General features: G+C 40.5%; 1 protein-coding gene across 6 annotated transcripts in view; it reads right to left on the bottom strand.

Moving 5' to 3' along the window:
• LOC139443202 (protein Smaug homolog 1-like) overlaps window positions 1-13,974 on the bottom strand; it is a 61,353-nt gene extending 47,379 nt beyond the window's left edge. For 3 of the 6 annotated variants that reach the window (XM_071224168.1, XM_071224164.1, XM_071224169.1), the window contains exons 1-2: window positions 8,011-8,095; window positions 1,113-1,427 (exon numbers count right to left, since the gene is read on the bottom strand). In XM_071224168.1, the coding sequence (XP_071080269.1) occupies window positions 1,113-1,320 (208 nt within the window). In that variant the 5' untranslated portion in view covers window positions 1,321-1,427; window positions 8,011-8,095. Of the gene's footprint in view, window positions 1-1,112; window positions 1,428-7,407; window positions 7,461-8,010; window positions 8,096-13,768 lie in introns of those variants that run through there. The other 3 variants (XM_071224167.1, XM_071224165.1, XM_071224166.1) reach the window with 3 other exon arrangements.
• Between the last annotated feature and the right edge of the window lie 204 nt (window positions 13,975-14,178).

Genomic DNA, 14,178 nt, shown 5'->3' with positions numbered 1-14,178 from the left:
AAATGCTGGATCCTGAACACACTCATTCAAAAAAAACGTTTGATATGCCAATTATGTCATGACTCATTGATGTAATTGTCACAGTTAGGACATGAACTCACTACTCAGTACAGTAGCATCAGAACACCCATTGAACTTGACTGAATCCATAAACTTCAAATCATTGGTAGATCTAGAGAAAAACATTCACAAATGTCTGCCCCAATGACCCCTTACTAACGGCTGATAACCCGTGTACTGCCTTTTCATTTACTAAGTTAGACGTTAACATGGATAATTTGGCACAATTAATTTTAATATTCCTTAATATCAAATTTCCATTTCAAGAAATTGTTTCTCCCTTAATCATGTTAATGCTCTTGGTCATGAGAACAGGATGTGCCCTGATGTGAACCTTTCTCTTTCTTTGCCTGTTTGTTGATATTTTGCAGTTGCGAAAAGGTTTCTGATTTTTCACAACCACTGAGTTCTGTTGTTTATGTTATATTATAATGCTACAAATTGGACCCCTCCATTTTTGTTTGGGACCCCTAGTTTTGAAATGAAGGGGTCCAAGTGACTCCAAGAAAATTTAAGCTAGAGCAGACACTGCTTTGAGTTTTTAACTTATTTTTAAACAAGGGTGCTATCACTTACGAACATGATATACCTACGCAAGGGTTAGGTTCAGTGCACAATGAATCCTGAACTACTTACGAATGACCATTCCAGTGACCTTGACCATCAATGAAGGTTGCTCAAAAGTTACCACTTTAAACACACCACCCAAAGGATCAGTATTATTCAGTACGAATTTCACCCCACTTGCACTTCTTGAGTTATCATGGTCATAAAACATTTTTTTTTGTGTATGGCCTGAGAGTGAATTGACTTTCATTATCACTTAATAGTATTTCAAGAACATTCAAAAGGGCTATCCCGTACATAAACCAATAGCGATCAAATATGATGTCCCAAGATGTAACACAATGTAACATAGAAAATATGGTTTATTGATGTGTCGTGACTTGTTATATAGCATTCAAATAATATAAAAACTACATGCTAAAGACTGCAGAAAAAGACATTTAGGAACCACAGCTATGAGAGGAAAGTACAAACATGCTAAGTACCTGGATCATTGGCCTTCTCCTGCAACAGCTTTGCCTCTGTACACTCTGCAAGAGACTGCTGAAGCACCTGCACCAGGAACTTGGCTTGTGATGGTGTCAGCTTCTTCAACAAAGAGTACAGGGCCACCGTTTGCTCACACTCACTCCAAGTTTTGAACCAACCAGTCACTAAGGTCACCTGCTCACGGAAATTGTTGTTGGATTTCATGTTCCTTCACTTCATTCTACACATTGTCTCTTCCACAAGTACGAAATATATCTTCTCACATAAACACCTCAAAAAACCCTGTGTACTTACAGCAGGGAGTGCCGAATCTGGAACAGAAAAATCTGAAATCTTACATTCTTACAATGTAGAAACATGTCTTAGAAATATTAGCTGTTTGTTACGTTAAGACATACAGGGTTTTTTTTACCAGAAGTGAAATTTTTCATCCTCAACATAAAAAATTTAAAGTGCAACCACTGGAACATAAAAACTTTGTTTGCATGTTTAGGAATGATTATTATTTCATAATTTTATACCCCTTATAAAATGAATTGACATAAGTTATCACTTATAAGAAATTCAATGTTCCATGCTTCTTGATCTTCTAGTGCTATCACTTGCAGCTTCAGTTTGGGAATTCCATATCTAATCTTAACTAATGGCAGCAAATGCTGAATTCGACGTCACTTGTGGTAGATTACTGTCTTCTTATTGATTACGATCAAGTTTATGCAACATAGCATGACAAAACAAACAAGATGGGTGAAAGGTTCTGAAAACAAACATGATTTTGTAAAATTTATGTATGATATTAAATTTAAAATCAAATAAATATAAATAAAAGCAAGGAATAAAGCTATTTTATTTGAATTGTCATATTCAGTTTTTGAAGTTTCTCTGGAACCACCATTTTTTAACCAGGACTCCTACAATTAAAGATTCTCACCAGGTTAATCCCTGCAATATAGTTACCAATTTGAAAGTCCTGAGAGAAAAGTGAACAGCTCAAAAATTACAAGTTTAAATAGTCCGGCAGAGAGGACAAAAACACAGACTTTAGGGATACAGTGTTTTTTTATTGCTGGTTTTGTTTAAGTACATAAACTAGATTATGAAACTGACTAATGACACTCTGTCTTCTTTGACCATGTTGACCATTTTAAAATATTGTTGTTTGTTGCTTAACGCTACACTCAGCTTTATCATGTATATGACGACGGTCTGTAAATAATTAAGTCTGGGCCAGACAATCCAGTGATTGACATGAGCATCGATCTACGCAATTGGAATACAATGACATTAAAAACCAGTGTCATACAGGTTGTGTGTCAACATATTATACATAACCAATCCATTTGAAGAGAGTTACTTTGATTCACAAACTAGCCTAGCAATTCAATTGAAAACTCCTAGTGTTGTTATCTCCTGTATATGCCAATGTAAACTTTGCATTTCAATACTCAGCTTCCTCTTTTGTATGGATGGCACCGGGAGAAGATAATAATCTTCAAGATTCTATAACCAAGGTGAAACCTGTCTGACCTCTTCCTGTGGAAGAAGAGATTTTGAAAAGTGTGCTTGGATCTGGTAATAGCAATAGCAATGAAATTCAGCTTGAACTCCAAACTCTCTTCATAAAGCAAGATCACAAAGCTGTGGGCAGGTGTTCTCATCAAGCCTGTTTTCATTATGATGATGAGAGTGAGAGCAGTGGCTTGTCTCTTAAGGATTGACTGTGTATCTTTTTCGGTTCATTGAGGTATGAATCGAAAAACCAAGGTGCAAACTGTATGAATCCGCGTAGCGGATTCTTACAAAAGTTTGCACCTTGGTTTTTCGATTCATACCTCAATGAACCGAAAAAAATACACAGTCAATGCTTATAATTAAATTCGACAGCATAAAACATGTTTTATCTACAATAGTTTAACCAAAATCAGTTGTATATATCAAAACAGACAAAAATGACGAGACTGATAAACATTCCAGGTGTAGGAATACACACTGTGGCGTGACATGAATCAGGTGATAGTTTAATTTATGCACATAAATTGACATGCCTACACTGTCAGTAGCCAGTCAACGGAGAGCAGGATCAAAACAATGTTCATTGGACCTGTCAGTTAAGACAAGAGGCGAAAAGAACTGCAACAGTCAGACTGTAACGAACTGGAAAGAAATATGTCCGTGAGAAGTCGGCTGTTACAAATTACATGGTCAGTTACCGCCAGATTCAAACATTACTTCCCTGATTACGGTAAAACACAGTTGGAAAAATGCTAGTTAGAAAGGAAACCCGAAGACATGAAAGTTGAACCGAGGCGAGCAGAAAAAAAACAGGCGAGCGAGCTGGCACGTTTGCTGTTTCATTCATTCTCGGCCTTCGGTTTCAAAGGTTTGTTTAGACAATGAATATGCATGGAAGTCGCTAAATGTCCTGTGCATGACGATACACGTGAGCAGAAAGGGAATTCCCTCGACCGTAATATTGGGGTTCCCCGACATTACGAAGTAATAAAAGTAGTGCGCCTCGGTGGGCGTGGCTTAATTTTTTACATTCATTGGGAAATGAATGCAATAACACGTGACCAATTCAGCTAATCAGAATACAGGAATTTCAATGAACACAACGAAAATTTAATTATTGCACCTTGAAGCAGTAAAACGAATATGCTGTACTTCTTTGCTGCTGAACAAACATTATGCCAGAAACATGAGAAAGGATCTGTTCTAGCCAAGGTCCACTGAAGTTATGACCATCAAAATGCATGAACACTTTCTTCAGGTGATCATGTCATGAGACATATCTGGCAATTAGAATGATATCTGGAGCAACATGTGGATCGAAACAACATTCATGAGATATGGTCATGGACATGAGGGAATAGCTGGAGTTAAGAGGCCTGAAACCGGAAAGTCTCTTAAACATGGGCATTCAGTTTCAACATATGCACACAAGGAGAGGAAGATGTGTTAAACATCTGTCAATGTAATGTGAAAGCATGACAGGAAAACCCAAAAAAGAAAACAAACCAAGAATGGAATCAGATGCCATGGACAGTGGGAACGTTCGTCAGCAGCTGCAACTGTTCATTGATACGATGAAGCTAGAAATGTATGAGGAAGATCTTGTGAACATTGTTTCCAGTAGGCTGTCTCCTTCTGCAGTTAACATTCACGATGCAGAATCTATTGAAACAAACCACATGGAAAGCCTTGAGAAAGGATGGCTAGACAGCTTTGATGAAACTTTTCCAGAAAGATTGTTACAATGGTTACAGCAAAGAAGCATAGCAATATTGGAACAATGAGAGTTTTCTACACCAGCTTGATCTATTCTCGTGTTACTGGTCTGCAGACCAGCTCTTGTGACATCATGTTTCTTCTTATGAATTGGCACCAGTTCTCATTCCATGTTTAGCAACGCCTGAGAAATGAGAATATGCAAGGAAATGCTGTCATGAAACTAATTTTAGCTTCTCATCATAAAGATCATTAAACACACAAGTCAAACAACAGCCTTAATTATTGATGGATCAGCATTGCTGTATGTCATTCCCTGGCCAGATCAGGGAACAGTATAGCTTCATGCCAGGTTTCAAAACTAACATTATTTCAAAATTGCAAGTTGGAGATTGTGGTATATGCTATGCAGACATGTAGTGGTGTAGGGGAGGTAACTCCCTTCACGTGCGAGGTGCACCACATGTATGGAACTTCACGTACGACATAACACATGTGCTAGCCGAGGTCAGCCATCTTATATGCTATGCATGACTGTAACATTCCTTAAGAAACATATGAACCTGCTCAAGACTTGTCATATGACTGATACAACAAGGATGGGTACTTGGTATTTTACCTCAAGGAAATGTACGGCACAAAGAATGTCACAAGGCAGAGAAGAACAACAAATGCCAGAAGTAGAGTTCATCACATGAAGGTATCAACAGTCTTACCTCCCCAGAAGGTTATCCCCACCAATATCATAGAAAACAAACAGGAGTTGACAAACATTATTTCCAATGACCTCATCACAAAGATCTGCTTCATGTTCATACTAAAGAACACAAACTTACATGAGAGAATAATGGATTGAGTGGTAGTGATACAACAGTATCATATTTTTGGATTGGTAAAGGAAAACTGGCACTAAAGGCATTAAAAGATGGTCACTTTCACTGCTTGGATATCAAACAGCAAGAGCTACAGATAAGCTGCGTATTTGCATAAAATACCCAAAAAAACTATTCAAAACTCAATTACTGACAATTAACTTGCGTATAGAAACGCATGCATTAAATGGAAAACTCAATTACAGCACGCATAAATACCCAATACCCAATCAAGCTAATTTCCGAAACACAATTACGAGCTAATTTACTTTCCAAGTCAAGCCTATATTTAGAACCGTTATACATACACATATTGCTTACTCATTTTGGGAAAAAAAAAATAGAGTGATGAACAGATGAGTGAAAAAGTATTCGTTACCCAATGAAAAATGTAATAACCCAATTAAAATAGAAACCCTCAAGTAAAAACTCAATTGCTACAAAAGTTATCTGGAGCTCTGTAGACAGATTCACCAGCTATCACTTCACAAGTCTGGGTAACCCAAACTCGAACAGGCTCTGCTCAAATTCCAAAGAAGCTCTCAGCTTAACTACTAACAAATGAAACCTTTTTGGAAAATGTGAAGTGGGCACATCTCCAAACCAATATTTGGAAGGCTGCTTTACAGCCAGTCCCACCTGCGATGGATCCAACACAATTTGGTTTCTATAACACGCCTCCTATCTATTTGAATAATAACAAGCATTTTCTAAATTAATGTAAGCTGTATTGTGTGTATAGCTACCAAGTGTGAAGGAATAGTTTTAAGTGCGATATGAATGCAGCAACTAATGTCCTAACAGTGGTTCGCACTGAAATCAGGGCACAACAGCTACTGGAAGTTGGAACTGAAAGCATCTGCAACAGAACATATTTGGTCTGTTAAATTCTGCATTTCAACGAAACAGTGTTTTAATCAACGGTTGTCTTCGGATGGACAGATGCTCTATCTACTACCAGGTCAAGGCCGTAGTTAACTTTTTTTGACAGGGGGGGCAAATATTTGTACAAGTATCACTTGTCCCCAACTTGCTTCAAATAAAATTGTTTTCTATAAAAAGAAATCTAGGGGGGTGGCTGGCTACGGCACTGCAATTAGAGGTAAGCTATGGTGAGCAGCTCAAGGTATAATTATGTAGCAGATTTGTAACTTGCTGTGACATATTTTGAAATGGAAAAATCAACCACTGGGGGAACTCCTCTTGCTGGGGTTAAAACAGATTCCCTGTGTTTGATGCCCTGCACAATTTCATTAATCTCTGACAGGCTTTCATTGCGTGGAACAGGACTGTGGGCAGCAGGTGGTTTATAGTACCCAAGCAGGGACCCATTCCACAAACAATCTTAGCACTATGATGACCTTAATTTTGATAGTGTAACTTAGGCTGGTAGTGCTAAGGTCGTTTGTGGAATGTCACGCAGGACGTTAATCATAAAAAGCTAGTTACAAAGTTTTAGTTGTTATTCACAATGTCAAAATCAAAGGTCCTTTCACAAAATTCAACAATGTATTCAATGTTATTTTTGTAGGATTAACAGAAATAGCAGAAACATGCATATGGATGGCTAAGCATCTCAAGATAGATAAACATGGCAAAAAATTCTACATACCACACATTATCAGCCAATGAAAATATTCTGTCACTCAGCGCTCACCCCAAATTAGTTTGTTTAGAAAGCCAGTTACATAAAATTCGATTTCAGCACTTTCACTGGGACATTTAAATATTTTCTACAAATATATTTTGAATTTTTTCTCCATCAAAAATTGACTATATGTAGATCTATCCAGAAAAATTTATATGCAACAAAATCTCACTTATATATACATCTTTCAGTTTACTTGCAGTTTAATCCATCATAGGACATATGAAGCCTATATATAGAAGAGATCTTATAAGTTATGACAAATCTTTTGAGAAACATTATGAAATGTTAAACGTATATCCTAGAGCCTAACAACTCCCATGCACATGACAATAACAAAGCTAGGTAAGGATGTCTTCCTGGATGACAAAATATTCAACAGTAAACATTCATTGTCTAAGAATGCCATGTTAGAATTTCTCATCATGAATATAACACACAGCTACCTTGAATGTACTTCAAGAAATATATGTCTATCATAATGTGGGTTATACATCATACTAATTATGTCAGATGACCAACCATAACTCATAACGCACATACCATAACCATGTCCTGCCGACATTTCTCTTAGATTTTCGTATCTGACATCTGGATTTGTCCATCAAACTCAATACCTATCAACAATGATTCATGATACGATATTACTTATAAACACAATAACTTAAAATGTACCATCAGACGACGATGAAACTATTTCGATGGACGGGTGAAGGTTTAGAAAAATATTGTACGAAACGAAGTCCAATATTTACTCGTTCTATTTTTAGCACAAGCTGTCTTGCGAACTCACGATAAACATCCCGTGTTGTGGGCATTGCTGAATGTCATATCACATCAATATTGCTGATTATGCTTCTGACACACTATGGCTCAGCACAATATGTAGAACCTATGTAATAAAACCAAAGCAAGGAATCCGTCATAGAAGTAATAAGGGTTCCTAATTTTGGACTATAGCACAACCCTATGCACATAAAAATAAAACCGTCACTCACGGCCTGCTGCCCAAGTTCCTAACACCGCACTCCGTAGCACCCAACAAAATAATTTGTAGTTCTAAAAGTATTTACATCCTTGAATCAAATGTACCATTAAAATGTCAACCACGTTCGAGCTAAGTAAACGGCTAAGTAACAGACTTACTTGTCACTCATAGTTATTACCCTTTAGCCATTTGTCGCGAAAGAGAGTGTCCTAGTTTTAGATCTCCGCCTAGCCCCACATGTTGAACAAAATGATAATGAATGACGTCACATGTGAATGGCGGGCAGTGACGAAACGGTGAAGGGGGTATTTGTTTCCTATATTATTTACCACTGTTTCTGGCTGACAGACTTGTGTGTAAGCATTTGGTATTTTATTACTATCAAAATCAAGAACATAATCAATGTGATATCGATGTTGTGAAATTGAAATGACGTGTAAATTAACTGAGAAGACGTGAAAAGTATTCATTAATAATCATGTAAACATGTTTTTCCCCTTTAATTGTTCCTGCCATAAGCTATTTTTGATAGATCTATTTGAAAAGTGAAGTTTTTAATGCAATATGCAAAATGTCTACACTCCTGGACTGTGATTCGATCCTTCTTAATCAGTGTTCAGACCCGTGTAAAGAATAGGTCTATTGCAACCAATGCTTGTCGCAATAGGCGACAGACTCGCTAACTTGGTTGATGAATGTCATCGATCCGAATAATGCGTGGATCGATGTTTATGGTTTCAATCACTGGATTGTCTGGTCCAGACTCGATTTTTTTACAGACCGCCGTCATATAGCTGGAATATTGCTTGCCAACAGGACTTGGTATCTTGAAAAACGCTATTTCAGAAATAGCAATATGAAAATGGTGATAACTGCATGGTCGCTGTCAGGGAAATGTTTTCCGGAAGATCTAAATGTTTGCCGAAAATTGTATACTGTTACGTTTCTGAAGAACGATGTATTTTCAAAAATGAAATAATAAAATTCCCCAATTTTGTTAAGAAAAACATATTATTGTAACACATAAAGTTACGCTTGTACCTTTGTTGCAACAATTAACGTTGAATGTGTTAGCTCGGCACGACATCAATATGACCACAAGTTCTTGCATGACTTCAGTGCGCTTGGTGCGTTCGTGCGTGCGTGCGTGCGTGTTTAGAGGATTGGAGGAACATGCACGTTTTAATACTAACCTTCAGTGAATGGATTTATTGTTTGGTGTTTTTATGTACACGTATCCGTATTTAAGCTTGTTTTGTGGATAAAGAGTGAGACTGCGTTATGTTGGAGATGTCATTAAAGGTAATCCTGTAAGCAAGTCATGGAAGAAAGTGTACGGACAAACCACTGCATCCGTCGTGAAAGTAAGGTACACGGACTACACAAATACACCCACCATAAGTATACGGATATAAATACACCCATCACAGGGTATATGGATATACAAATACAACCATCACAGGGTATACGGATATACCACGACACCCATCACGACAGTAAGAAATACAGATATACCACTACCACATCGTGGAAGTAAGGTATATGGATATATACCACAAGACCCATCGTGAAAGTAAGGTATATGGATACATACCACTTCACCCATCGAGAAAGTAAGGTATATAGATATATACCATGACACCCATCGTGAAAGTAAGGTATATTGATATACCACTAAAACCATCCTCAAAGCAAGGTATATGGATATACCACTACAACCATCGTAAAAGTAAGGTATATATGGATATACCACAACACCCATCGCGAAAGTAAGGTATGTGGATATACTAGTACACTCATCGTGGAAGTAAGGTATTTGGATATATACCACTACACCCATCGTGGAAGTAAGGTATATGGACATATACCACAACACCCATCACAGAAATAAGGTTTTTTTGGAAATACCACTACACCCATCGTGGAAGTAAGGTATATGGATATACCACTACCCCCATAGTGAAAGTAAAGTATATGGATATACCACTACACCCATCGTGGAAGCAAGGTATATGGATATACCACTACACCCATCATGGAAGTAAGGTATATATGGATATATACCACTTCACCCATCATGGAAGTAAGGTATATATGGATATATACCACTTCACCCATCATGGAAGTAAGGTATATATGGATATATACCACAACACCCATTGTGAAAATAAGGTATATGGATATACCACTACACCCATATTTAAAGTAAGGTATATACGTATAGACCACAACACCCATCGTGGAAGTAAGGTATATGGATATACCACTACACCCATCATAGAAGTAAGGTATATATGGATATACCACTACACCCATTGTGAACGTAAGGTATACTCTGGACATACCACTACACCCATCGTGGAAGTAAGGTATATGGATATACCACTACACCATCGTGAAAGTAAGATATACGCATATAGCACCAAAACCATAGTGAAAGTAAGGTATAGGGATATATCACTTCACCCATTGTGGAAGTAAGCTATATGGATATACCACTTCACCCATCATGAAAGTAAGGTATATGAATATACCACAACACCCATCCAGAAAGTAAGGTCTAGGGATATATACCACTTCACCCATCATGAAAGTAAGGTATACGGATATACCACTTCACCCATCATGAAAGTAAGATATATGGATATACCACTATACCCACCGTGGAAGTAAGGTATACGGATATACCACTACTGCACCATTCGTGAAAGTACTTCGTATTTCATCTACACCCATCATTATTATGCTCACCCAGAAATTCGATCAAGCGAATATAAGATATGAATCACCATCAGTGTATGCTACTAAAACGTATGTATAATGGTGGGTAAGGGTCTCACCCACTCATCACACAACGTGACTCGGTGCACACACATACGCCCATGTCGAACAATGAAATGTTATATATTTATACACATATAGTCAGCACTGATGAAGGTATGCGTTTATAATATCATGTGTGTGTGTGTGTGTGTGTGTGTGTGTGTGTGTGTGTGTGTTAGGAGGGCTTGGTTAACGTTGAATCTGTTAGCTCGGCTAACACTGACTACGAGTGCGTGACTTCAGTAGCATTGGGATACTTATGTTTTCCAATCTAATACAAGGATACACATCTGCCCCTGGGTAGTACTGGGATACTATGTGTTCCAATCTAATACAAGGATACACAACTGCCCCTGGGTAGTACTGGGATACTATGTGTTCCAATCTAATACAAGGATACACATCTGCCCCTGGGTAGTACTGGGATACTATGTGTTCCAATCTAATACAAGGATACACATCTGCCCCTGGGTAGTACTGGGATACTATGTGTTCCAATCTAATACAAGGATACACAACTGCCCCTGGGTAGTACTGGGATACTATGTGTTCCAATCTAATACAAGGATACACATCTGCCCCTGGGTAGTACTGGGATACTATGTGTTCCAATCTAATACAAGGATACACATCTGCCCCTGGGTAGTACTGGGATACTATGTGTTCCAATCTAATACAAGGATACACAACTGCCCCTGGGTAGTACTGGGATACTATGTGTTCCAATCTAATACAAGGATACACATCTGCCCCTGGGTAGTACTGGGATACTATGTGTTCCAATCTAATACAAGGATATTCAGGTGGAATCTGTGGTTATCAGTGACATGGAGGCATTCATTGAGATAGGGACCCCAGTGTCCTTTTCTCAATGAATGCCTCCATGTCACTGATACCCACACACACCCTCGTGTCACGGTCTCAATGAATGCCTCCATGTCAGTGATACCCACACACACCCTCGTGTCCTAGTCTCAATGGATGCCTCCATGTCACTGATACCCACACACACCTTCGTGTCACGGTCTCAATGAATGCCTCCATGTCACTGATACCCACACACACCTTCGTGTCCTGGTCTCAATGAATGCCTCCATGTCACTGATACCCACAGACACCCTCGTGTCCCGGTCTCAATGAATGCCTCCATGTCACTGATACCCACACACACCCTCGTGTCCCGGTCTCAATGAATGCCTCCATGTCACTGATACCCACAGACACCCTCGTGTCCTGGTCTCAATGAATGCCTCCATGTCACTGATACCCACACACACCCTCGTGTCCCGGTCTCAATGAATGCCTCCATGTCACTGATACCCACACACACCCTCGTGTCCTAGTCTCAATGAATGCCTCCATGTCACACATACCCACACACACCTTCGTGTCCCGGTCTCAATGAATGCCTCCATGTCACTGATACCCACACACACCTTCGTGTCCTGGTCTCAATGAATGCCTCCATGTCACTGATACCCACACACACCTTCGTGTCCTGGTCTCAATGAATGCCTCCATGTCACTGATACCCACACACACCCTCGTGTCCTAGTCTCAATGGATGCCTCCATGTCACTGATACCCACACACACCTTCGTGTCACGGTCTCAATGAATGCCTCCATGTCACTGATACCCACACACACCTTCGTGTCACGGTCTCAATGAATGCCTCCATGTCACTGATACCCACAGACACCCTCGTGTCCTGGTCTCACTGAATGCCTCCATGTCACTGATACCCACACACACCCTCGTGTCCTGGTCTCAATGAATGCCTCCATGTCACTGATACCCACACACACCCTCGAGTCCCGGTCTCAATGAATGCCTCCATGTCACTGATACCCACACACACCCTCGTGTCCTAGTCTCAATGAATGCCTCCATGTCACACATACCCACACACACCTTCGTGTCACGGTCTCACTGAATGCCTCCATGTCACTGATACCCACACAGACCCTCGTGTCCTTGTCTCAATGAATGCCTCCATGTCACTGATACCCACACACACCCTCGTGTCCCGGTCTCAATGAATGCCTCCATGTCACTGATACCCACACACACCCTCGTGTCCTGGTCTCACTGAATGCCTCCATGTCACTGATACCCACACACACCCTCGTGTCCTTGTCTCAATGAATGCCTCCATGTCACTGATACCCACACACACCCTCGTGTCCCGGTCTCAATGAATGCCTCCATGTCACTGATACCCCCACACACCCTCGTGTCCCGGTCTCAATGAATGCCTCCATGTCACTGATACCCACAGACACCCTCGTGTCCCGGTCTCAATGAATGCCTCCATGTCACTGATACCCACACACACCCTCGTGTCCCGGTCTCAATGAATGCCTCCATGTCACTGATACCCACAGACACCCTCGTGTCCCGGTCTCAATGAATGCCTCCATGGCACACATACCCACACACACCTTCGTGTCACGGTCTCACTGAATGCCTCCATGTCACTGATACCCACACACACCCTCGTGTCCTTGTCTCAATGAATGCCTCCATGTCACTGATACCCACACACACCCTCGTGTCCCGGTCTCAATGAATGCCTCCATGTCACTGATACCCACAGACACCCTCGTGTCCTGGTCTCACTGAATGCCTCCATGTCACTGATACCCACACACACCCTCGTGTCCTTGTCTCAATGAATGCCTCCATGTCACTGATACCCACACACACCCTCGTGTCCCGGTCTCAATGAATGCCTCCATGTCACTGATACCCCCACACACCCTCGTGTCCCGGTCTCAATGAATGCCTCCATGTCACTGATACCCACAGACACCCTCGTGTCCCGGTCTCAATGAATGCCTCCATGTCACTGATACCCACATACACCCGCGTAATTGCCCGCTCCCTAACTAATCGGAAGCTAGTATTTTAATGTAAGGTGAGATAATTGCCATTACATAAAATTAACTTCAGTTGACAAACCTAAACACAAGTGTAAGAGAGATCTGCATGACGCTGGTGTATAAACATTAACGTCCATAGACGGATGTGATACCGTCCACTGGCTTATTACGTACATACACTGTCTGATTGTAGACTGCAATATACTTACAATTCTGTCAGCTCCGTGTTGACGTTCTGTGCAATACAGTCAGGTTTATCCAAGACAAAATCAGATCTGACATCTGCATGGTATTTGCTGAATGTTAGCTGGTGTCCGACTGTCGTGTCATGGTGCCCGCTGCGACCACTCTCCCATCCTCAAGGGGCAGTCCTTCACATACAGTGCGTGCAGTGAGATCAGCCTGTGTGTGACATCCTGACCCCTTTGGCCGACCTCATACCTGCTGGCGGCATGCACGCTGTGATGTAGCCTCGTCATAATGACTGTCACCATTCACATATAGTGTGTCATCTTACACAACAGGGGCGGTCGGGTAGCTTAGTGGTTAAGCGCTCGCGCGTCACGCCGAAGACATGGGTTCGATTCCCGAGATGGGTACAATGTGTGAAGGCCATTTC

The sequence above is a fragment of the Haliotis cracherodii genome, unplaced genomic scaffold, assembly GCF_022045235.1.
Source record: "Haliotis cracherodii isolate W230 unplaced genomic scaffold, xgHalCrac1.p SCAF_5, whole genome shotgun sequence".
NCBI lineage: Eukaryota > Metazoa > Mollusca > Gastropoda > Lepetellida > Haliotidae > Haliotis > Haliotis cracherodii.
Note: the sequence above shows the minus strand (reverse complement) of the source record. Positions and strands in the feature narration are given on the sequence as shown.